We start from the raw sequence: 26,961 nt of genomic DNA, 5'->3' as shown, positions 1-26,961 counted from the left end.
CATCTTCTGTATGCAATATTTTGATAGGGAACGTTCAACTATTCTGATTAGTAATGTAATTATACAGGATAGACATAGTGGCAACAGGATAATACCACTGATTGCAATAAGTTCATACCATAAAAATTGCTTCCACCAACTATCTTAGAAACAGTTATCACAGAACAAATTGGCATTTGGCAGACATAAAAATAAAAAGATAAATTAACAAAGAAGACAATCTAGAGAAACTGAGGCACAACATTACATACTCTCCTGAATATTTGAATTATTGAATTACCTTCCCCTGGATACCTGGGGACCATAATCTCAGCACCATAATTTTGACCAACCAAATGTGAAGCAAATAAATCAAAATGAAACTAGAAAATGCAAGGACTTATGGCAAGGGCAAGTCTCTTCCTGACAACCCTAGATTTATCAGCAGTAAAAAGGCCCTCATCTCAGGCAGAGAATTCAGTTTGAGATGGACAGTTCACTATGTTAGGTGGTCTTCAGTCATTTGTGCATTTAACTCAGTTTCTGCTTATATAGGGAGTAGCAGTGCTCAAGATAGTCATGCTGCCCATGCTAGGAGAGGCACCCCAAGTTTGTCAGGGATTCCAAAGGTGGGAAAGAGTGGGGCCTGGAGTACCTCCACTTGCCCCCTCTGATAGAACAGGAGCTGCTACTAGGATCCAGAAAGGATTTCTGAGCAGAATATGCACAGTTAGACCATGAAAGCAGGCAAACCCCGAACTTTAGAGGCTTGATCTCAAAACTGCAATGTCCTTTGAGAATGCTGAAATAGTAATTTAGGAACTGGGGTTAGAAGACTGGAGACTGCCAAGTCCCAAGGTGTATGATTTCTGATTATTCCTATAAAAATAGTCCTAAAAACTGAGTCTGCCAGGGCAATTCCATAGAATAAGGGGTTTCAAAGCTGAAGCATAGTAAAAACAAAAAAGAACTGTGTAAGGATTTCCAATTCAATCTGAACTGGTGAGGTAGGGGGTGGAGCAGAAATACCTAAGGTAAAGTGAACAGAAAACTAAGGGTTCCTACTCTTTTAGATATTTTGAGAAAAATCCACCAGTGTCCCTAGTTCCCCTATCTCTTCCTCTTCTTTTTTTTTTTTCTCATGGAAAGGAATCATCCAAAAAAAAATAAATAGTCAAATAACCATCCCACATATAAATCCCAACAGTGATTTAAGGTTCCTATATATAACATACTAGTACAGGAGGAGTTTCCTAAAAAAAAAAAAAAAAAAATCCCTCAAACAATTACATATTCTGAAATGAACATAGATATTATAAACATATAACTTCCTTAACAGCAACAGTTACCAATTTTAACAATTTCCATCCCAAATCTTAAACACACAGTCATAGAGGACCAAGTCAGTGTTTAACAGTCATTCATCAGTCATTCCCAACTCCCCCCATATCAGTCCATCAGAGGCAGGGGCAATGGTCTCCCATTCAAAAACTGCTTCATGCTGATAAGAGGTGGAGAACTGGCTCTCAGTCCAAGCAGAGGGATGGGTATGGTCTGCTGACAACGATCAATGGGCTGATCCAGGTCCCAAAAGCAGGTCAATATAGCTATAATGTGACCAAAATCTGGAACAAAAAACTAATCTAACAGATAAAGATTAGAACAATCTGGAACTGCTACAAAATGTGGGGAGGCCAGTATAGCTTGGCCAGCAGTTCCTATGTGAAGGAATAAGTTTGCTTCACAGGACAGGCAGTCCCAATAAATAGCAGTTAAGTTTCACAGAACACTGTGCACCTCTCATTATTTACAAATATTTTTTAAAAACCCTGAAAATACGCAGATACAAATATCCAGTAACAGATAGATGACCAGGATAAATACTCATTTGCCTAAGTAGTTAGGATATAACGATTATGATTGTAAATAGCAAGGTATGACATATTTGAATTGCCTTAACAGTTCTTATTAACTATTGTTCTGATCATAGAAATCAGTCACAGGAGGAAAAAAATGCAGGGACATGACTATAACATAACATAAGCAGTTAAAACTCAACCTTTAGCACATCAGAGAGTGAAGCTTTAGAACTCCCAAATTCTATTAACTATAAGCCCCAGAAATTTTATCTCCAAAGTTTCAGATAAATCCCAAACAGTTATTTACCATGACCTTATATTGGTAACAGTAAGAAATTTATCCCAGAAAATTCACATAATTCTTACATACCTGAATAAGTTGAATGTTATACCAATCATTTTGCTTTTAAAATACCCAATACACAGAAAAATCTCAAACTACGTATCATTAACAACAAAAACATTTTCAAAAGGACGAAGGCAAAAACTATTATTCTTGGACTCCCTTTCAGATAATTGGCATCAATACAATTAATTAAAACTTCCTATTTTCAATTGAAAGAATCTGAAAAGTTCTTGAAAACATCAATTAAACTTTTTGAAATAACCCATTCAAACTATATATCACATTTCTGATCATATTCTTTAATATTCATAACCATTATGTATCCCAAGAAACAAATATTCAATCAATTAACATCTTGTAAGAGCAGTCTGTCCCTTTAAATCACCATTTACTTTCTTCAGCCAAAAGCAGCTTCAGCTTTCCACTGCTGCTCTGCTGCTCCCCCACCCTCCCACCCTCCCAAAAACAGATCCTGTCTCACAGCTGTATCTCTGTGACTACCCTTTCCAACCAGTTCCTTCTTTCCCCCCTGATTTCTCCTTGAAATCATTTGCTTCTACTAATCTACTACTAATTGCTTCTTAAATCACCTTCATTCTCCTGTCCCATCTCTCTGTCTCTCTCCTCCCAATGCCTACTTGCTCAAACCTTCTCCAACATATTTTAAAAACTCCCAAACCAATAACCCTTCTGACGAGATGTTCATTTAAATTATTAATTGCTTTTGTAAATCAATATCTCTTTCCCCTTGTCTTTAAATCACCTTTTTTAACTTTAAATTTATTCACAATTAATTTTGAACCAAATTTCATAAAACTTATAATATAGTTTACAAATTACCCAATACTTTTAAAAAGCAACATACCATTTAAGTAGGGAGATACAAAAGCGACCTCCTCTAAGGTAAGCTACTGGCATTTTGTTTAATAACCTATATTTTTAATTTGAAGTCCAACCAAATAATAAAAAAACAGTTTTTCTCTTCAGTTGTAAAGGCCATAATATTAAAACAATTCTTAAGATTTTATATTCAGAATAAATCTAACATGTGCAAGGCAACAGTAAAATTATTTCCCCCAATTTCAAAATTATAGTACCTCTTTACAATATAGTAAGTTCCCAAAACTCTTAATCAAATGTTGCAGACAATTTAGCCTTCTTAAACTTTGTGTTCTCTAATTCCATGAAAGCAAACTTACTAATTATGGTTTTTCTTTCTTCTCCTGGGACAGTTTTTAGAAACATGCCTAGTTTTCCCACAAATCCAACAGGTCAGAGAGCCCCCGTGTTCAGCTATTTACCTCTCTTACTCTATTTTTATTCCTCCCTTCCAATATCTGCAATTTCTTATTTCCAATCTTAAGTTTCCAATCTTAACCCACATACAATTTAAAGTTATTTTAAAATTAACCAGTACTTCAGTTTGTGAAATTTCCTAAAATCTACTTAGATATTCCATTCAAACTTCTTTTCTTTAGTAAGCCAGGAAAGAGTTAAGCACCAATCCTTGCTTTACCTTGAGATTTTTCCCCTTCTGGCAGGATTCCACAAGCCTGAGTTCTGATAACAAGACCCCTTGTTTACAGGAATAATAGCCACTGTTCTATTTTCTCAAAACTTTGCAAACTTTTAATCTATTTTTTCCCTTCTCTCCCCCTTCCTGCAAAGCCACTGCCAGAGGCAGAGGGAGAGAAAGAGAAAAAAGATTTTATTTTCTTGAGAAGTCCAAAACTAGTTCCCAAATTACCTTACCATGATCTAAGACCAATACATTCTGAGCCACTCTGAAAGAATTACTACTATGAATGAATTCTAATTCCCACAATTCAGCCTGATATTTTTCTAAGCCTGCAACACAGAGGCTGAATTCTTATCGATTACAAGCTTGCTAACTTTTAACACAGAAGAAAAATAATGCAAAGTAGACATACACACACACACACACACACACATGCAAAACTCTATTTTCACCTTTTACATACAGATTGAAGTCTGATATACCCAAATAATCCTCCCAGTTTCCTTCCCCTTTTATGTCTGGGAAGTTCATCCCAGTCTTGAATTCCTTAGCTAACATCCTGATACAAATTCTTGGACTGCTTCTATCCCATTTTACCACCTTGGACCCAGTCCAGGTGTTGGGGAAAGCCCTTTCTTACCCTCATGCCCCGCAGCCACCAGAGAGCCTCCTCAGGATTTCCCTCTACACAACCAATAGAACCCCAGACTCCTGAGAGCTTACCTCAAGTTTACACCTGTACATATCTTTCAGGCTGCAATGCCAGCCATCAGGACTCTACTTCCATCAATCTTCAATTCTCCTTTCCACTGAGTATCTCTGCCTCAGGTTGTTGTCTAAGAGGGGAGGGAGGCTGCTTACCCAGAGTCAGAGACCATGGAGAAAATTACTCCATGGGCTTCTGTCCCTGTCCGGGGTGCACACAGCCATCTCCCCCAAAGACCCCATCCCGGATGAGACCCCAACTGTGAGGGATGTAGAAGTCCCTTACCCCAAATGACTACTCAGAGATTACTCAAAATAGAAAGCAGAAAGGTTGTTTATTAAAACCTCTGGAGGATGAGCCGTCCCATCACGAGATAAAAAAGAGAAAGCTCATGGTAGGAGGGCTAAAGAAGTAGTAAAGATACACAGCTTTTATACAAGAGATAACATCACAAGTAAGAGAGCATTGAGAAGGGGAGGGAGAGGCTTCTAATTGATTGTTGCTATTCAGAGAAATTGGAATGGAAGAAATCACCTGATTTCTAGGAAACAGAAAATCAGACCTTCAGGCTTAATCAAGCATCTGCTTGGTGGTCCTATTTAATTTGGAATCTATCTTATTGTTCATTTGAAGTATCTAAGATAATGTATTGATGGACCAGCTATGTATCCGTTATCCATCTAGTACTTCAAAAAGTGGTCAAGCTAATAGACTAAATATCGATAAATGTCAAATACTGATAAGTGTCATCAGTTCAAGTTAAGTAAATATGTTTATAGCTGGCCATGGCTCAAGTAAATATGGGCTTGCGCATATTATACAGGTCATAGGGGACACAGAAATAATGAAAATAAAATATAGAAAAAGAATTCATACATTCCTGTAAGTTCTTAACCTCATCTCTCTATTCCACAAACTCTATTCAGTTTGAAATAGAGAACTTGGGTGCAAATTCTGTATCTGCCACTATAAGATTTTATGATCTTGATGTTTATAGGACAACTGATAGTTCAGGTTCAGTGGAATGACAGGAAACACTTGTAATTCATCTTATAGTTAATACATGGGAAATTTATCTAAATACAACATGGCAAGAAGATATAGCATTGATTCAGTTATTGCTTCTGTACCTCTGTGTTAGCTATACTAAAGTGTTAGGTATGTTTGGTAAGCCTGAGGAAAGAGCCCCTTCATTCCTCATGTACTGGTATTTGTACTTAGGCCTACAAGAAGCTATTTCTTCTGGATTAGTTAAGTCTTAAGGACAGTTTCTTTTATTTATTTATTTTGAGTTTTTAAATTTTCTTCCTAGAAAGCCGGTATCATGTTATCTCTGAGTATTGTTTTCAATTTAGTCCTATACCTTAAGTCATCTGCATCTATGGATTCCATAGTAGCACATGAGAGTACCATACAATAAATTACAGTTATTCTCCTATCAATAACTTTAGGGACAATTTCAATACCATTTAAGATAGCTTAGCCTGAAGTAAGATATTGATCCTACAACAGCATCACCAGTTGGTGGCAAAGTCCTAAAGGTGTTCACTATTCAGGTGTTCTTAAAACAATCTAAATCCTGGGGATGTATGTGAATAGTCCAATATAAGCAACCCAGGGGAAAAAAATGAAAAATATTAAAGTAGAAAGACAGAAAAAAAGGCAATATGACAACCCCCTCAAAAAATGATATAACATAAAAGAAAATTAAAATAAGAAATCCTGGCCTTTGCATCTAGTTATTAGAAATTACTAGATCATAGAACTTAATGATCTAATCCATATAGTAGGGGATTACAATTTTTTTCAGTTTATCACAGGCTCCTTTTCTAACATGGAGATAAGTACCAGTAGCTCCAGGAATACAAAGGGATCCAGATGATGGTACTTCTAGAATAATAGCTAATCCTCATCCCAAATCAGGGCTATTTTTAGTTAGAAATTAATTACTCTCTTACAGAGTCTTGTTCTGGTATTAGGACTGATAGCTAGAATCCTCTTGTATGAACCAGTGCTCTCTGGTTCACTGATTAGTATTACACTCCTCACTTCAATTGTAAGATCCATCAGAAGGGATGCCAACCTTTGTGCTTGGAAAGGCCTCTATTGAGAGAGTAATACTTTTTTCCCCAAGTGCTTCCAAGTTCTAACTTAATATCCTAAAGATCCTTAGCACTATCTTCTGACCTACTGGTGTAATATAAGGATCCTGTGGGCTATACCAACTGCTCCTCCAAAATCATTTTTAGACCTCAGAGCCTATTCAATTTGGAGTCTAGCTTATTGTTAATTTGAAGTATCTAAGATAATGTATTGATGGACCAGCTATGCATCCATTATCCATCTGGTACATTCGTTGGGGTCAATTTTGATGAAATTCTTTTGAGTGATTGTGGATCTTGTTAGATTTCAATATTCTAAGCATTGATAAAATCTACAAACAAGAAAATCCCAACAAACAGCAATTCCCTTATCTTATGGACTCTGTTGAACAACCCCCATGAACTTCTGATGAACATCTATGTCTCCCTGTTTTTGTTTTTTTGCTGATGCAATTGGGTTAAGTAAATTCGCGCTATTGCCGATTATCTTCCACTTCTGATCCTTCTTCACTGAGAATAAAGACTGATGATTTTCCCCTAACCTGAACTTCTGACTCCTGCTGATTTAAAAATACACGGTCTTCACACCCTAAGATAAAAACCAACCAATCAAACAAACAAAACCGATATAATATAATTTGGGAACATGGTGTAATGCAGAAGAAACTGAGCAAGACAGAGATTAGAGACCAATTCAATAATTTATTAAATGGAGAGAAATACTGGGAGCAATGGATCCCAGGGCTAGACGAGACTATCATCTCAAAGAGTCTAGTCCGGAGTATCCGGGCAGCAAGCTTTTTATGGAATAACAAGAACAATGACATAATGGAGGTACTAGGTGAAGATAACCTAATAGAGGGAGGTTACTGATATTCTAATGACATCTAAAATGGATAAACCTTTATCTTGTCAAACATTAAGAAATGTCTATAAAATCTTTATCTCAAACATTAAGAGGGAAAGGTTATAACCTAAGGCAGAATAACTAAATAGGACAATTGGAGGAACTGGTCACCCCATTAAAAGGGAACTTTAGCATAACATTCCCCACTCTTTCTTTTGGAACTATTCAAATCTTTGAATTACCTTCCTCTAGAAGGCCTTAGCACCATAATTTGAACAACCCTATGTGAAGTAAATAGACCAAATCAAAATCAAAATAAAGCTAGAACAATGCAAGGACTTATGGCAAGGTCAAGTCTCTCCCTGACAACCCCAGAGTTAATCAGCAATATACATAAAAGTTCCTTATTTCAATTATTTCTGACAATCAATTGTCAGATCCTCTGCAGTTGGGGAGCATATGGACAACTGTGGTCATTTGTGCATGACTCGGCCTCTGCTTACAGAGAGCAGCAGGCTCAGCAGCAGTTGTGCTGCCCATTTAGAGGACCCGCTCCTAGGGAGGAGGGTGAGGCTTGGAGCAGCTCCACCTGTCCTGCCCAGAGGAACAAACAAGGTTGCTACTAGAATACAGATTTCTGAGCAGATTATGCACAGTTAGATCAAGGCAGGCAAACCCCAAACTTTTAGAAGCTTCGATATCAACAAGGTCCTTTTAAGTACGCTGAAATACTAATTAAGGACCTGGGGTAACAGGAGTGGAGAAACAGCTCAGAGAGACTGCCAGTTCCAAGATAGGTATCCAATTTCTGGTTGTTTCTAAAAAATAATCCCAAAAAGTGAGTCTACCAGGGCAATTCCGACAGAATAAGGGATTTTCAAAAAATCATAGTCTAGTAAATTTAAGCAAGGAGTAAAGGACTTCCAATTAAATCGGAACTAGCAAGATACTAGTTTTCTCAATTTCCTATTTCTTCTTCTCTCTTTTTTTCTTTTGGAAAGGAATTATCAAATGATCATCCCACATATAAATCATATACATATACATAACAGACTGAAAGTCCCTCAAACATAACAGCAATAGTTGCACAAGTTTAACAATTTCCATCCCAAGTCTTAAACACAGCACGGTAATACAGTTACAATTCTAACAAGTCAACCACTTTCCCACTCCCCAATATCAGTCCAAATTACATCAGGAAAAGTGGCGATGGCTGTCAATTGCTTCTTCATGCTGAACAGGGATGATGCTCAATCCACGAGAAGGAGAAGGAGATGGGTGTATGCAGTATGGCGTGCTGACAATCAAAGCTTGATCTAGGTCCCAGAAGCAAGTCAATATATCTGCAATTTGACAAAATTTAGAAATAAAAACAAATCTAACAAAGAAAAGTTAGGACAGTCTGAGACAGAAAGACTGGTCCACAAGGACTGCTACAAGATGTGGCCTCTCATTAGTTATAAACCTTAAAAAACTTTAATATCCAGACACAATATCTAGTAACCAATAGATGACCAAACTAAATACTTATTTGCTCAAGTATTTAGGATATAATGATTACCGATGACCAGATTGGAAACAGCAAAGTATGACATAATTAAATTAACAATTTCTTATTGACCATTGATTGCTCTGATTATAGAAATCAGGAGGAAAAAATGCAGTGACATATTAATTACAAACCCAAGATATTTTGCCTCTAGTAACAAATCCTAAACAGATATTTACCATAACCTTATCAGTATGCTGCTTTTAACCAAGAACCAGGTAGCTACAACTTGATTTAAAAAAAAATGTCTGGAACAGTTTAGAGGGAGGGGGGAGAATAGGATTCCATGTGACTACCCTTCCCCCAACTCAACTTCCAAAGAGACAAGGGTGGGGAGTGAAGTCGAACTAAACTTCACTCCAAGCTAACCGAGTTTAAATCTTTACAAACGATCCCTACCCCACCCAACATTTAAAGCAGAAATCAGTGGGTGGGTGAATCCCATAAAACCTACATGTCCAGCAGAGCTGGATTTAAAGCATATAATCCATTTCTATCTCATTTCAAATAATAAAACAACATAGTCTCTTTCTCTCCTTCTGGCCCCATGTGGCCATTATTCCCAATGGACTTCTCCTAAGGCCAGCTTGGCCAGAGACGAAGCTTTTAGAAAAGTCCTTGTTACATACTTTAGGTAAAATTAGAGGCACATGACCTCTTTCAGGCAAGTTAACAGAACTTCTTTAACAAGCTATTGTTCCTTCAAGATCTTAAACTTAAGGAAAACCAATTCATTTCCCAAATTTAGAATCATCTTTAAATTCCTAATCAAATGTTTTCACCAGCTGGAGTTCAGTATTGAAATAACCAATTCCCAAATTTGATCATTGTTCTTAAATTTAACAGAGCTCTTAAGTTACTGATATATATCTGGGTGAGGCTTGGAGCAGCTCCACCTGTCCTGCCCAGAGGAACAAACAAGGTTGCTTGTTATATACTGATATATATACTGAAATATATATATATATATATATATATATATATATATATATATTTTTTTTTTTTTTTTTTGAGGCAGCGGAGTGTTTAGATTGTGGACAGGTAAAAACTTTTTCAAATCTTTGCAGCAAGATAAGGAAAGAAAAGTCTCCTACCTTGTTCAGAGTTCTGTATTTCACACTCCAGTAGTGACCCCCGTGTCCAGTAGGCCACTCATCAACCAAGCAAATGGCACCCCCAAAAAGGGCACCCCAAGTGACAACCGCGTCCAGTTAGTCACTAATCAACCAAACCAACCGGTACCCCAAGAAAAGGGCACCCCAAAAGTGACAATCGCATCTGATTAGATACTAATCAACCAAGCCAACTACAAGCACTATTTCGACACTATTGAGAAGTAGTGGGCTACTGAGAAACCAGGTGTTAGCATGAGCAAGTGTATCTAATCTTGTGAGAATCCAGATGCTAACACAGACAAAAACAAATCAGATTAGACTTACTCCCTCCTGGCTGAAATGGGGTTGTCTACCATCAGGTTATTGTGGCTGGAAACTGCTCTCTTTCCCAGAGGCTCTGGAAAAAAAATCCAGGAGGGCCCGACCTTTCCAGGTCAAGAATTCAGATTCGCAGCCACCCTGCCCAAGGCAGAGACCCCAAAGTCTCTTATCTCTAATCCTGCTCATTTTCTAATTATCTCGCTGGGGAGCCTCCAAATATAATGCCAAAGAAACTGAGCAAGACAGGGATTAGAGACCAATTCAATAATTTATTAAATGGAGAGAAATACTGGGACCAATGGATCCATGTTGATCCCAGGGCTAGACTATCATCTCAAAGAGTCTCGGCCCAAGTATGAGGGCATTGAGCTTTTTAATGGAATAACAAGAACAATGACATAATGGAGGTACTAGGTGGGAATAACTTAATAAAGGTTACTGATATTCTAATGATATCTAAAATGGATAAATCTTTATCTTGTGAAACATTAAGGAATGTCTATAAAACCTTTATCTCAAACATTAAGAGGGCACGGTTATAATCTAGGACAGAATAATGAAATAGGACAATTGGAGGAACTGGTCACCCCATTAAAAGGGAACTTTAGCATAACAATGGCAACTAAAAGGAGTTGAATGTTTTCCTTGACCGGGTTTCAGTTATTGCACAAGATGTCATAAACCAGAATTATCCACCAGTCAGACAACTTCTACAGCTCCTAAGACCAAATGAAAGAGAAAGAAAATCGCTAAACATTTTATAGGCCTTTACTTATGATACATCTTACTTATTTATTTTTTGTCTGCTAGTTTCATTGTTGTTTTATTGTCTAGTGAGGATTGATTTGAGTTAACCCATCATTCCTGATTCCAATTTATACTTTGTGCCATTTTGAATTTCCCCATCGAGTGTTTCCCCCTATAAGTCTCCATGTGCTTTATGGGATCAGCTAATGGTCTCTTCTGCTCTCTTTGCCCCCGCCCCTCCCCCCTCCTTGCGTGTGTTCCTCACTCAAACATTCCAGGGATGGAACATTAGGTACTTTCTCCCAATTCACGATGGCTTTGCTGGAGGAGGCAATTTCTAGGGGTTTCCAAAGGTTGACTTGTTTTTAACAGTCTGTCCAAAACAGAAAAACTACTTTAGGGCCAAAAGAATAGGCAGCCCCGGGAGCCAAGTATTTTTCCTGACGCAGCATAACCACTGCACGACCTTGGGCAAATCTGCTCAAGTTCTCCAAGCTCGGGTTTCCCATTTGTAAAGGGGTATTAATGATGCCTCCAGGTGGCATCGGGAAAGACACGAGCGTGTGATCCAGTGAGCCCAGCTGCGAAAACAGGAGCAAGAGAAGAGACAGACCTGTCTGGCTAGTGAGAACGATTTCTCTGGCGGTTATTTAAGAGAAACAACAACAACAAAAAATGTCCACGCTGGATTTGAGACAAAGCGTGAGAACTCTCAGGCGAGGGAGTGGGGGAGGGAATGGGAGTTTTAAAGCGAAAGTTGCTGGGGGTGAAGGGGTTAATCAAGTTAAAAATAGACTTGTATCCCCTACGCGACTTCCGCCTCCCAGCCCCACCCTTAGGGTGGTGGCCTCCGCTGCTTCGGCTTTTTTTTTTTTTTGCTTAAGTCTTAAATGGCAGTTGCTTTGTGTGTCCCTCCTGGGGCGGGTCACTGCGCTCCCACAGCTAGGCTTCCCCCCATCCCTCGCCCCCTTCCTCCGCTGCTCCGGCGTACAGCAGCCTGGGAGCCCGGGAGCCCGGGGGCGGAGTCAGAGAGAACCCTTCGTCATCCTCGTCATCGTCCTTGAGGCCAAAGCAGCAGCGGCGGGCGGGGCTTCACTCAGGGCCTGGCTAGGTTAGTTGTCCGCCGCCGCCGCCGCCGCCGGTGCTGGTACTCGGCTCGCTCCCGCCGCCGCCGCCGGTGCTGGTACTCGGCTCGCTCCCGCCGCCGCCGCCGGTGCTGGTACTCGGCTCGCTCCCGCCGCCGCCGCCGGTGCTGGTACTCGGCTCGCTCCCGCCGCCGCCGCCGGTGCTGGTACTCGGCTCGCTCCTGCCGCCGCCGGCGGTGGGTTTTCGCTGACGACCCCGCCCCGCCTGCTTCTGCCTGGAGATTTGGGGCCGTCTCCGGGCGAACCCACGGCAGAAAGCGCGCCGCCGCGGCGTTACCCGTACGCCGTCATTGCTGGGAGTAGAGAGAGGGCGGCGCGGCTGGAGCGAGCGTGAGCGTGAGACCCGCTCCCGGGAGTCGCGAGAACCTCCTCGGAACGGGAAGGAGAAGAACCTCCTGAAAAGCCCGTCGGGAACTTCCCTCCCAATCCCGGCCTCGGATCGTCGCCTGACCCCGGGGAGGAAGCGGGCCCGGTGTCGTCCTCGCCTCTTCCCTCCGCCTCTTCCAGCGCCCGTCCCCCTCCCACTCCCTCCTCCCATTTCCCGAGCTTCGGCGTGTCTCGGCCACGCTCCGCTCAGCCGACACAAAGGAGGGAACCCGAGAGCGGAGGCGGTCGCGCGAGCTCGGGCCCCCGGGCTTCCTCTCGCTCGCGCGCCCGGTTCTGGGTCAGCCAACGGCATCTGCGGGCGTGGAGGAGACAGCGCCTGAGGAGGCGGCGCCGCTGGTGTGGCCACTACCTCCTGTCCTCCAGCTGGTGCGCGCGAGCTCCCACCCGGGACCTGATCCGCCGCACGCGCCCGGCCCGGCCCGGGAGCCACCGCTGCAGCCTCCGCGCGCCCTTACTTCCTCCCTCCGAGCCGTCGCGGAGGCTGAGCCGGCCCTCCCATTACCTTCTGCAGTTCCCACCGTCTTCAGAGTTTCTAAGTCTCCCGGAGTAAGTAAGTAGACGGATTCTTTGGGGGAGGAGGGAACGAAGATGGAAGAGAGGCCGCCCTTCCGCCGGTGCTTTGTGTATGGGCTTTGCCGCGGGGGGGAGGGGAATTGTGGGGAAATCGGACGGTTATTTTGGGGGGCCGAAGGATGGGCGCCGGGATATGAATTGGCGATCCAGAAGGCCTCCCTCATTCGGGACTCCGGGGGGGCCCGGCCCCTTCTTGGACTAACCCAGGCCTGGCCGAATTGAAATCGTTCCCTGGAACGAGCTCGAGGACCCCGGGCCTAGGGGCGAGCGTGCTGGGCCGGGCCGAGAGGGGTGGAGGCCCACCTGCGCGAGGCCCAGGGAGGGGGAGGGAGGGAGAGGGAGTGAGCGTGAGCAAGGCCCCCGAGGAAGCACAAAGGCGGCGGCGTCATTTTGTCGTCGTGGCCCCGGGCCTTTCTTCCCCGGCTTCCTCCTCCATCAGTCCTTGTTCTCACACCATTGGGGCGGCCTCGTCGTGGCAAGAGCGTGGGAATCGTCATCCCTTCACCCCTTAGAAATCCGTCGGGAAGAGGTTGCTCTTTTCTCTTGTAAATCGGCGGCGACTGCTCCTGCCCTGGGCGAGAAAAGAAAGGGAGAAAGAAACAAAGGAGGAGGAGGAGGAGGACTCCGGGCGCCGAGTGTGTGTCTGTGTGTGTGTGTTTTCGTGTTTTCCCTTAACCTGACCCTTGGCATGTACGGCGAGGAGGTAGTAGACCCGGGGTGCTGGTTTTGTTCAGCATGACTCAGTGATTCTGTATCTCACCAGGCCGTGCAGGTCTCGTAGGCCTAGATTGAGGGGGGAGCCCCCTTATTCTCTAAGGCTGAACACGTAAGCTGTTTTGAACAAGCATCAATAATGTCGGCTTTGTTTAACTGACGGGCAGGTCTTCTCTTCCCTTCCTACCTTTTTTTTTGGGGGGGGGGGGAAGCGAGGGTTTCTATCCCATGTTTACACAGACTTCCCCTCCTTTTTGCGTGTTTCTGCCCCCTCCCCCCCACCTGTCTTTGGCTTGAGGAAGTGTTTGGTTTTCTCTTTTGTCCTAGGTTACTCTGGTTGTATAGGTCGTAAAACGTGATCCTTTTTAAGCCATTTTCCTTACAAGTTGTGGAACACTTGGCTCAAAACAAAGCTTGCATTTTTTAAAAGGGTTTGGAGGTTTTTCCCTTTCATTGTGGACCTTCTGTGATTGTTTTTCAAGAGGTTATTAGGTTTGAAGCTGGGTCCCTCTGACCTAAATACTATTTATCCTGTCATTCAAGTTATTTTTAAGGGATTCACTTTTTGACTGCCATCTTTAGGGAAAAAGATTCAAATCGCTTGAATTTGTGCAAATATTGCTAGTTAATTTGAATTGAGTTTTTAAATGCTGATTTTAAAGCTAATTTCCCAGAAGTTAAAACTGTCAGCACAAAGAACTACATTTCAAAGATGCCTTACTTAAGATAGGGGGTGTGAAGATTTTTATTACTTGTCTTTTTTCAAAGATAAGGTAAGATTGAGGTGTAAAATTTATCTAAAATTTATTGTTGCAGCACTAAAATTAATCATGGTGAAATGTCCCGTTTCAGTCCTAAACCAAGGCCATACGTTTTACAAAATGATTATTTGATAACTGAACTAATGGTAAACAGGCCTCCCCACCCCCAAAAGTTTGTGCAACATTGACTAATTAGCATAACTTACATTGATGGTCTTCAGCTGTGTTTCTTATGTTAAAATGTTTGGAGCTCTTTAAAATGGCTGATTCATGATGCTTTATTTTCTATATGGGGTTTTAGACTATCCTCTTTCCTTACATAAAGGAAACTGGAGCAATGTTAATGGGATTTTACATTTTCCCATTACAGTAGTTTCCACAGTCTTAGTTCTTTAGGTCTTGGAGTTAGCAGCCTCTGAGTTATAAATAGAAGCTGATTTCAGAGGCCCCTGTTGACGAGGTTGTATGAGAGAGCCTCCACCTCAGCCTGTCACATTGCAGCCTTGTGACAGGCGGAAGCTAATGTACCCACCCATGTGATCTAAGCTTCTGAGAAGTATTAAAGCTAGCTGTGAGCACACGTGATGGCATTTAAAACTGGCTTTCCAAGGGAAAACAGAAAGCAAGTTAAAGGTTGCTGACTTCTTAATAGTAGTCTTATCTAAGAAGCACAACTTTCCTCTCAGAAAATAACAAATTTTAATCTGCCACGTGGACATATTTGGATTGGGTTTTTTGGTTGTTGTTTTGTTCTCCATAATTTGGTACTTATACTGCCAGAGCACTTTAATTTCCATATTTGGGATTAATTAAAACATTAATGAGGTTGTAGCTTAATCTATATAGTGCTGAATTTTTCTTTTTTATATTTTGTGGCTTTTAAGGGGGTTAAGTAATATTTAGAATATCTATAAGATATTTGGGATACCAAATATCTAGACTAATTTTTGGACTAGACTTTTAATCATTGGAGAAAGTAATAACTTGAAATTAAGGATTTGATTTTGCATAGAAAATGCAGGGTTAATGCTTTACTAGATAGGCCAAAACATTTTCATTTGCATAAATCAAAGGTATTTTTGGTACTGTTTTAAAGTATTAAGGCAATTATCTAAATAAAATGATATGTTTACAGTATCCAGCTCTAAAATGAGTAAGCTAAATTTCCCCCTATCCTATTTAAAGGGAAAGGCAACTATTATAAGAAGTCAGATCTGAGCAGGTCATCTCTCAGTAGGGTTTTCATTAGCATAATTGATAAGCACTTTACTTTGGCTTGTACTGAAGTCATGATATAGTCTTGTTCAAATATATTTGCATAAACCAACACTCATACCTTAAATGTTTATTTCCTTTTAATCTGCTGTTTGTTAGGAGACTAGATACATTAAAAGTACCATCTAGTTCCTGTGCCCCACATTTCCTCTCCTTCAAGTTATCTTAACATTTAGTTGTTGCTTCTCCCACTCCCTAAAATAAAATCTGATAGGCCTTCTGTAGAGGTTTAACTATTGTCTGTTTTTTAAGCACCAATAGCAGGTTTTTTACATTGTAGACACTTGAATGCTTACTGAATTTGGGATTCTAGGTAATGCCAATTCTCTGGTTTTTAATTTTAGGGGATGCAATAAAATATAGTAAAGTATTGGCAATAACTGCTTTTAAAATTGTCAACACATTTTGCAATATTTGATTTTTCTTGAGGTTGCTTCAGTTACCTTATTTTTACAGGCTTCTTTGGTATACTTGACAAATGTTGACTGGTGATAAATTACTCAATTATGATTAGTTTTTAAAAAATTAATATTCTATAAGCCTACATTGCTGCTTTTAAAATTATTTGCTTCTGGCTACAATTTTAGAATAACCTGAAAACCATCTAATCTCTATTTTTAAAAAATTCTTTAAGAAAGGGGGAAGTCTTACCCAGAGGACAATCTAATGAATTTAATTCATCTACAGTTTGTGGCAGAACAGTTGATTATACTAAGTGTTAATTACAATGGTGCCCTTGGAGGCACAAGGATTTGGTTGCTATATTGAGTTCTGTCTAGTAACCGTGCTTCAGAGATTAACTGCTAGAGAAGGTGAAGCATTTATATTGCCGAAACTTTTCCATGTCCCTGTTCACACAAGCAGCAAAGAATTACCTTAGAAGTAGGATGTTTAGAAGTATTCACTTTTGAATTTATTATTGCAGTAGTTGGAGCCTGACATCCTTATCCAAGTAATCTAAAAATTGATGACCAAATTATCAGCAGTTGATACTATCATCTTTTAAGTACTTGGAATAAGTAATCTACTTCAAGTAAAGAGCAAGGAGGGATTTCACAAGAAGTAGCTTAAGGATCTGCACATGTGTTGTTGCCAGTTAACAGGCTGGGTCAGATTACAAACACAACCTTGTTTAAACTCCTCTGTAACTTCATAAACACCTTTCAAACTTTTAAAGAAGACGTAAGTTCCCTGAAACCATTATGTTATGCTATTTTTTTTTTTTCATTTCACTCATCCAAATGATTTACTGAGTAGATGATTTAAATAATGCTTATGAAATTAAACACTAAAACGAACAAAATGGAATGATGACAAATACGAAGTCAAAGCTTGTGGAGTCGAGTGGTTTTCCTGAAAAGATTGGTTATTAATAAGAAGTGGTAGAATGGAAATTAAGCTTAAATTTTGAGGGATGGGTGAATATGGGGTGTTAGAATTTTTCAATATGAAAAGCTTATTCAGAAAAGGAACAAAAAATATTTTCTGCCAAGTCTCCTTAAGTACAATTACTGCTTTTGTTAAGAATACTTGCCATTTTTTTTCTAGAAAAAGCAGATACTGATGATATCATACCAAGTCAATGATTGATTTTGGCGATATGCCAGCTTCTAATGCATTTTTTCTGATTTTATTTGCAGTCCAGAGAAATGGCTCAGGAGACAAACCAGACCCCAGGGCCCATGCTGTGTAGCACAGGATGTGGCTTTTATGGAAATCCTAGGACAAATGGCATGTGTTCAGTTTGTTACAAAGAACATCTTCAGCGGCAGCAGAATAGTGGCAGAATGAGCCCAATGGGTAAGTGGTTGCCAAGGAAAATTATATTTGAAGAAGTGGCTTAAAGAACTCTAGAACCCATTGTTTGAGCTGAAGCTGTGAACTATACTGAAATCCACTGGAACCTGAGGAGGGGGGAGAGAATTTTAAACTTAAAAGGCAACAGCAAAGTACTTCTAAAAATAATTCAACAAGCTTGTGTTGAGTACTTGCTATTTGCAAGGCACTTTTCAAGGTACTGAAGATAAAGAAAAAACCTCTCCCTACCTCCACTCCTCCTTCCCCCCCCCCCCCCCCCCCCCCCCCCCAAAAAAAAAGGCCCTGCTACCAAGGAAAGAAGGGAAACGCTGCATAGAAAGCTTCTCATTTTTAATTGAAAATTTATTCCATGTTTTAAGAGTGCTTTGGATATGTCATTTAAATTTTATATTTTGTTGTGAACCATAGGAATGAGTAAAAATTCTGCCAGTATAGTAAAGGCAATTAGAAGATGAGCATACCTAAATATTTTGTGGCTTTTTTTTTTGTTGTTGTTTTATATATATATATATATAAAATTTTAAGGTTACTTGATAATGGACTAATTGGAAATCACAGTATCTCCTAAATTGTAAGGAAAATCAGAGGTCAAGTAGTCCAACAGAAAGTTCCTCCTACAATGTTTCTGACAAGGGGTCATCTAGCTTCTGCTTTTCCAGTATTTACTCAGATAGCCCTTTCCAACTTTGGACAGCTTATAGTTTGGGTTTTTTCTTGTTGACTTCTTACAATCTACTGTTGCTGTTTTTTGTTTTATAGGATCAGCTAATGGTTCCAACAGTCCTACCTCAGATTCTGCATCAGTTCAAAGAGCAGAAACTAGTTTAAATAACTGTGAAGGTGCTGCTGGCAGCACATCTGAAAAATCAAGGTAAGATTTTGTTTTGGGTTATTTTTGTGTTACATTACAAAATATAAGTGAGTAAAGTTGCCATATTCATTCAGTCCAGAGAATACTTCAAATGTATGAAGCATTATATATAAAATTGTAGTAGTAAATGTTTGAATGAAAATGTAAGCATTATAGTGCATTCCTGTAAAGAAAATACTCAGGATGCTCTTATAAATTTTTGTTTCTTTAGAATTAGACACACAAGTCAACAAGTAATATACTAAAAGTTATTTAATCAAATAGACAAATTTAAATGGGAGTGTAATTTGTAACTATGAACAAGGCATAATCTTTGTCCTCAAAGAACTTCAAATCAAGCAGTCAAGACTAGGATTAAATGAATTAAAATGCAAAGAGTAAAAGTGCATAAACCAATTTTTTTTAAAAAAAACTACATTATTTAGTAAAAAATATTGCTTCTTGTAACAATAGTACAAATTAGACTAGTAACAAAGCTAGCCAAAGTGCTTTGAGAGTTTGGCTGTAGAAGGCCTTAAACATTGAAATACAGTTTTATATTAAAACTATGTCTACAAGGACATAGCTTGAGAAGCTAAACTACTTTGAAAATACACAAACTTAAAACATTAAGCTGTTAATGCCTTAAAAAACTTTTTATTTTACTGAACTCAAATAGAAATGTGCCTGTGGCCGCTTTGCCTGTAACACAGCAAATGACAGAAATGAGCATTTCAAGAGAGGACAAAATAACCACACCGAAAACAGAGGCATCAGAGCCAGGTATGCTTTTAATTACTTAATATTAATTGAAGGTCCTTCTGAATGCTCCTCTGAATCCTAAAGGGTTTATGTAGGGGGTCCTTACAGTTCTATTGAACAAACCAAAAGATATTTGCAAAAAGCATCTTCTTTCCACTGATAAGTCTTAATATAAAACAGTATACTTTTTTTGATAACTGCATTTAGTAATATGGTACTTGAAGCAGATATGAAGAGACAATTTAAAATCTTTGAAGTCAGTCTACAAAGATCTACATGTATGAATTTGAATGATGTGATTAGGTCCTCCAATGATTCCTTTGGTTAAGGTATTAAATAAGTTAACTTTTAGCTTGTGAAGTGACTAAACAGCTGCTTGTTTCTTAACACAGCTCTATAAATTATCGTGCGTCTAACCACACAAGAGAAATAGTATGTGGTAAATTGTTTTGTTTTTTCTCATGTCTTTGTGGTAGTAAAATGTTATATATTCAAGAGATTCTTCTAATTCAGACTGGCTCTTTTTGATTACCACCATGATGACTGAAGAGAAGGAAATTCCTAAACCAATTAATATTAATATGTCTCAACAGTAGCAGTTTAACTAACTTTAGAATAACATTCTAAAATTCGGCTTTGTTGTATATGTAAATGTTAATTTCAAAGTAGTCCTGCCTGTTCTTTTATAGCAAGCCTAGAAGGAGCAAGCATTTTAAAAAATGGATTAAAATTTTTGGACATTGTAGAAACTTAGAAAAATTTCTTGGTCTTCATGGCATTTTTTACTTAACTCCTTTTTCCAAGAAGTAAGTGAAACTTATTATTTGAAAAATAAAGGTTAATGGATTTTAGATTTTCCTATAAAGAAACAGTAGAAATGAATTTTTCAGAAATTTTTCATTTAGTAAAGATTTCTCCTAAGAACTGGAAGATACTGCATGGATAAGTGAAGTGCTGTAAGTTAATTTTTTAAAACATTAACTGGAAGAAATATAGTTGTTATTCAGATACACCTTAAACGTAAACCTTAGAGGAATTTTCCTATGTAGAAGAATGCACCAAGTAAGATGAAATGTGAAGCCTATTTAGCGATGAAATGACAGTACTGTCAAGAAAATAGGGATTTCTGGGGCAGCTAGGTGGCTCAGTGGGTAGAGCACCAACCCTGACGTCAGGAGGACCTGAATTCAAATATGATCTCAGACACTTAACACTTCCTGGCTGTGTGCTGTGTGACCCTGGGCAAGTCATTTAATCCTAATTGCCTCAGCCAAAAAAAAAAAAAAAAAATCAACAGTTATAGTAGATTCAGTGTAGTTCTCCTTTTCCTTAACTAGACTTTGTTAGACTGAGGTTGATTGTTAACATGTAAATTAAGACTATTGTAGCAAGTCATGGTCTGCTGCACTTTTAGGTAATACAGGAGTAAGTTTGAAAAAAATGAGAAATGTATTCTCAGGATGACCTAATGATTACAATCAGTAAAAGTTAAGTAAACTTGGTGACCAAGGCAAATAGGAGGATGTCAGAAATGTGTTTTCAATCCAAAAATGGGATACAAGTAATACACTACCTCCTTATGGAGGTATTATTCTAATAACCTAATAAAAATATTTATCCTTGCTTATGGAAGTGTGCTAACAATAAGACAATGTTTTAATATCTATGCTGGATAATCAAATGGTGGTCTGTGTGCCATATTCTGTGATTAACTTGCAAATTGCAAATATAAACAGTGTACAATTTAAGAAAAGTGGCTTAGGTGAAAATGAATCTTTTAACTATTTTATTAACACCATGGCCAAGATTATAGTCTATATTTACGAAATTCTTAACCCAGGAAATTCTTAATTTTGTTTTAGGCCAAAGATAGTTTTGTTTATATTGGGGAAAGTCAGTTTCCTCCTTTTACAGAACTGGCTGAATAGAGCCTTCTTCCCACCTACCCCAATAGCTTCCTTCCTATTCTTAGGATGCAGTTTCTTTAATTGAAAGAGTACTTGATAATAATGAGTTTCTGTCATCTGCTTAAGTTGATAATTGGTTTGACCTTGGGAAAATCACTTCAGTTTTTTGATCAATTAGTCCTTTTGAAAATGGATATTTGGATTAAATTATTTCTAAAAGTCCTCTTCAGCTATATAGTATATAGCTTGAGTATAAAGCTCGAGCCCTCCTTAACTTCTTAAATCCAGTAATTTATTTTATAATACTAGCTAGTTTTTTTGTTTTTTGCTTTTTTTAAATAAACACACCCAGGAATTGTTCCTTTCTATTTATCCTACTAGGTATACCAGTTTTATAGCAAGAGATAAGTTTTTTTATTAAGGAGAGTTCCAGAGTACTAAAACAGTTTTGGGTTTTTTAGTAATGTTATTCTTTGATTATAATACTTAATAAATGATCCAAGAAGAGTTATTCCACAAAATCCTTGCAAATTGTCAATGCCTCTAAACCTACAGTTACATTCTAATGCTAAAAGCATTGATACTTTAAGCACAATATTAATCCTTTAAGCACAATATATGTGGATCAACAAGTAAGGTTATATGTCTTAACTATTTTGCCTGGTAAATTATAAAAGGCAATAATAATAACACATTTGAAAATTGGTTTATATTACATTGGGACTCATGAAGAAAGTTTTTTAAGTTTTGGAAATACTAAGGCTTTTATAACGGAAATTAGGGGCTTTAAAAATTAAGCTTATTTGTAGGTTGATTGAATTTGACTAATCTGTTTTTTGGGGACTTTTCATAATTTGTTGATTATATCTTTTATTTGCCCTTATTTAAAAATAGGTTTTCAGAGGAGTAAATCTGAGAGTGAAATACTTGCCTTCATAATCCTAAATGTCATCAATATTTGTTTTGTAATATTCTGCCTTTAAAATTTTAAAATAACATTGGGCATAAGAGAAATTTTGATTATAGTCGATTTTCTATATATGTTGGCCACAGGATGCAAGTGAGTGACATTGAACCCTTGAATTCTTAAAAAAAAAAAAAAAAAAAAAATACTTTTGGGCATTTCAATTTTCCTTAACAATGCTTACCACTGATCTTTGTTCATCTGAATAAAAATAATTATTTTCTGATTAAATTTGTTCTTCAGTATAGTTTAAGTTGTAGTTTTTAACCTTATTTCGATACAAGTTCACGTTTTTTGCAAACTCCAAATTTGCTTATATGAAAATAACATTGTATCTTTTTTTTTTTTTTTTTTAAGTGATTTGCCCAGGGTCACACAGCTAGGAAATGTTGTCTGAGACCAGATTTGAACTCTGGTCCTCCTATTTTAGAGCTGGTCCTCGATCCAAAGCACCATCTAGCTGCCCCAAGCATTATATCTTTAAAAAATCCTCACTACCAAGAAACATTGGTCAAAGGACTGTTTTTGGAAATATTTTAACAACACTGCTGTATAGAATTAGGATAGAATGAGAGTCTTTAAGGAATCATTTGAGGGAATATGATCACCAAAGTTGTCAGCCAGTTAAGTCTTATCAAATTTCTATTTCTTGGCTTTATTCTCCAGTTGTCACTCAGCCAAGTCCATCGGTTTCTCAGCCTAATACTTCTCAAAGTGAAGAAAAAGCTCCAGAATTGCCTAAACCAAAGAAGAACAGATGTTTTATGTGCAGGAAGAAAGTTGGCCTTACAGGTAATGCAACTGAGACCTAATGTTCAATATTAATTAGATGGACTGTTATAATGTTAAATTTAAAATAAGCCAATCAAGATTTTTGTTTAAAAAACACCTATTTGTTCAATTTTTTAGTCTTGGGAGTTAAATTTAAGTTCCAAGGACAATTTTTTTTAATATTGTATACAATAACAATCTAAGGGGCTAATTCATAATTATATTGGTGTAGGTATTTAGCCAATTTAGGTCAATTTCCACCTACACTTGGTTGGATAGATGCTGTTTTGTCAGGTCTACATGTAGATCTGGGACAACAGGGGAGTATTTTTAACCTGTATATATAGGATGTAGGATTTGGGAAGTCAGGAAGTTAGAAGTCCATTTATATTCTACCTCCAAAGCTTATTCTCCTTTACATGGTCACAGGCATTGAACTTGTTTTTTCATCTATAAAATAGAAATATTAGAAAATAAAGATCTTCTCATGTATAAAGGATTGTCAGTCCTAGTGCCCAAAGAAAAATAACTGAGATTTTTTTTTTGGGGGGGGGGGGTTTGTTGTTACTATTTTTCTGAATATTCTGTATTCTCTAACTTTGATGACACATAGGATGAAAACGTATACCTTGCTGAAATGAAAGACTATTTTTCCTCTATATTTAGTATTAAACTTCAGTTCTCCTTGTAGTGATCATGAATCTATAAATTACAATACTTTAGAGCTTCAGTTCCCAAGTGACTCTGCTTCCTCTTTGTACAGGGTTTGACTGCCGGTGTGGAAATTTGTTTTGTGGACTTCATCGTTATTCTGACAAGCACAACTGCCCCTATGATTATAAAGCAGAAGCTGCAGCAAAAATCAGGAAAGAGAATCCAGTTGTTGTGGCTGAAAAAATCCAGAGAATATAAACTAAATTACTACTTGTGAAGAGACTGAATTTTGTTTTTGTTTTTATTTTAATATATCGTAGGAAAACATTAAAGAGCAGATGCATGGCATTTTCCTTTGATGTTCTCCAGAGTTTTACTTTAAACTTGTCTGTCTCATAATTGATATTTTAGGATGTTTGGGTGTTTGTTACAGGCAGAATTGGATAGATACAGCCCTATAAATGTATATGCCCTCCCTCTGAATAAAATTGGATGATATCCTGCACCATAATTGAAATGCACAGATATTGGAAACAAGATTATTTAGTTCACATGTGCCAAACAAATATATAAAACCTGCATGTTTGCAGCATTATCTGCCTTTTGGGAATGTAATCAAGGTATACTATCTTTGGCTAGTGTTATGTGCCTGTATAAAAAAAAAAAAAATGGTACACCAGAAAAAGGCTGGCAGTCTACTTTTTCCATAGTTAAACTTTGCCCTGTTAATTTCCACAACTCATTCTTTTGAAGCAGAAGTAAGTTATATGTAAAGTATAAGATCTTTCAGTGAAATGAATATTTTTGGTGCCATACATAAGCCATGTTCAACTAATTGCTGTGAAAGACATTCTAACTTGAAGGGTAAAAACATTGAAACAAGTTATGATAATCCATCAAACTGAAACAGTGTGCTTGGTCTGCACCAGAAGATTTGTCTGCTTTATTCTTGTGTAGCTAAAAATGTTGTGTAGCACAAATACTGTAGTAGGGTTTTTTGTTTGTTTACAAGAAGAAATAAACGCTACATGGTTTTACATACAGCAGCTTTAATCAAATTATGTGTATCTGACGAATCTTATTTTGCAAAAGGTGTTCTGAACAGTTTAATTTCTTGTGTATTTCTTCTGTTGAATGTTTTGGGTTCCAGAAAGGTTGTTTAAAGCTTTTTTAAAACTTCAGTCTTCAATGTAATTGCACCCTTCTGCATGGAAAAAACCATAACTGACATGGCTTAAGTGGTACCCAGAACCACTCAGAGGGCTGCTTTTATCATTTTAATTGTACTTGGGTGTAGGACTATAGTTGTTCTTGGGTGTATTGCATGGGCTGCTTTATCTACAGCATTGTACAATAACAACTCTAGAAAAGGCAGTATACTTCACTGATGCTTGTCTGGTAATATCACTTCTGTGTTATAATGGAAGGTTTTTTTGTGATGTATGAAACTTGTGGGGTTTTTTTTTTTTGGGGGGATTAACATAAACTTAGTATGGTTTAGACTAGTGTTGTGGTAATGCCTGTTTTCATTTGTAAATAGTTAAGAATAGTTAAGTATGTATACAAGGCGTGATTTTTGCCTCTTTTTTTTTTTTTTTTTAAACAGTGTTCAGTCATAGTTTTTACTTCATTCTTAAAGACAGATTTTTGGCTTAAATTTTATGTATTTTAGTTTGGAGTTAGATATGCAAATGTGTACAGATAGTTCATATTTATGTATTGCACACAATCATGCTCCTCAGCCTTTATGCTATATTGTATTATGTAAATAATAAAAATCATGTACAGAGGGAATTATTTCCACTTGTTCATTGGCTTAGTTATGGGATACTTTTAGAATTAGAAGCCTTGAAGGGGGAAAGAATTTATTTCTATAATGTAAGACATTCATTTATTATTTTTTTTTTTTAGCTCTGTATCAGATTCAGCATAGCTATAATGTCAACTTCTTTTTTTCCATCTCAATCCCTAAGGAGGATTTATTCTACTGAGAAGCATGACAGATGGAATATAGTTTTTAAAATTTGGACTTTCATCAGTGTGCCAAGATAGGATTTCTAGGGATCATTACTTGTTACTAAAAGTAAATCTGAAGATGACTGTAACTCATTTTCAATTTAGTCTGTATACATATATGTATATATGAACTATAACCATATATATAACATTTATATGGTTATGGTTCTTTCATTTGGGATTTGTCATGGCAAAACACAAGTATGCTTTTAATTTTCTAAAGTATACCATTTTTATGATCTGTCTTCAATTTTACTGTTAAGAAAAAAATTTGAACAGCAAATGTACTGTCCAATAAGAGAAAGGAACAGCCCAATTTCTGGGCCAGCTTTGGCAGCAGCTGTCTTATTGGCAAAGGATAACACCACCAACTTCTTCATAATGAGAGTTTAGGGGTCCTTTATCTGTACTCAAGTGCTTCCTGTAATATATGGTGGGTTTTTTTTTTTTTTTTTTTTTTTTTTTTTTTTTTTGGCTGCTGATATAGAAAGGCAAATAGAAATGTAAATGCATGTTGATGTTTGCTAAAATGTGAAATGTTTAAAACTTTAGTTACCCACAATTCTGAAGTGTAGAATGAGTGGGAAGATACATTCTTTTAAGAGTCGCTCTTATTCATGTATTTATACTACTTTCTCCAACTAACTAATGCTAGAAAATTTTAAATGGTAGCTGCTGGTAAAAGATGTGAAGAGAAAAGGAATAATTTTGCAGGAAGATATTAGAATCTTTGGAGATCATACAACTTCAAGTGTTGAAAGATCTGTATGTTCAAGTGCTTTTTAATTGCTATTACTAATAATTATTTTGCTATATTTAAAAAGAATTGTTCATAAAGGGAAGCTTTAGTTAACAGAGGTCTCGCAGTTGCCATTGTTTTAAATACAAAATTAGGAGAAAAATATTTAAAATCCTGAAATACTGAATGCATTATTGTTTTTGGAAATGCAATATTTCAGAAAATCTGCTTGAATTTTATAATGCAATTAAATGAGGCCAAATAAAAAAAAATGCTAATTTTAGGCTGAATAAAATTTTTAAAAGCATGTGATACTTATTTTCATCCTGTCTTGTACATGGAGTGCAGTATCAGATGCTAGCCTTTTCACTAGATTTTATTTACAAATACTTTTTATAGTTGATAAGAATTCTCTAGAGCTTTTTGTTTAAAGGGATTCAGAAGGTAATTTGAATTAAAAGTCTTTATTTTAGATTACATTTCTTGCATTAAATGTAGCTCCTGACCAGTTAAGGGCAATTTGCAGGCAAGTGGT

General features: G+C 37.7%; 1 protein-coding gene across 4 annotated transcripts; it reads left to right on the top strand.

Annotated features, from left to right (window-relative positions):
- The first annotated feature begins 11,774 nt into the window (after window positions 1-11,774).
- Window positions 11,775-24,714, top strand: ZFAND5 (zinc finger AN1-type containing 5). 4 transcript variants are annotated; one of them, XM_031943702.1, is made up of 6 exons: window positions 11,775-11,792; window positions 17,586-17,745; window positions 18,523-18,634; window positions 19,293-19,396; window positions 22,913-23,038; window positions 23,781-24,714. In XM_031943702.1, exons 2-6 carry the CDS (start codon window positions 17,595-17,597, stop codon window positions 23,927-23,929), a joined length of 642 nt encoding a protein of 213 aa, XP_031799562.1. In that variant the 5' UTR covers window positions 11,775-11,792; window positions 17,586-17,594; the 3' UTR covers window positions 23,930-24,714. The 4 variants fall into 4 exon arrangements, with proteins under 4 accessions (XP_031799562.1, XP_012398362.1, XP_031799565.1 ...); XM_012542908.3 differs by lacking the exon at window positions 11,775-11,792 and adding an exon at window positions 12,000-12,201; XM_031943705.1 differs by lacking the exon at window positions 11,775-11,792 and adding an exon at window positions 13,069-13,172.
- Window positions 24,715-26,961: the final 2,247 nt, after the last annotated feature.

The sequence above is a fragment of the Sarcophilus harrisii genome, chromosome 1 (assembly GCF_902635505.1).
Source record: "Sarcophilus harrisii chromosome 1, mSarHar1.11, whole genome shotgun sequence".
NCBI classification, from domain to species: Eukaryota; Metazoa; Chordata; class Mammalia; order Dasyuromorphia; family Dasyuridae; genus Sarcophilus; species Sarcophilus harrisii.
Note: the sequence above shows the minus strand (reverse complement) of the source record. Positions and strands in the feature narration are given on the sequence as shown.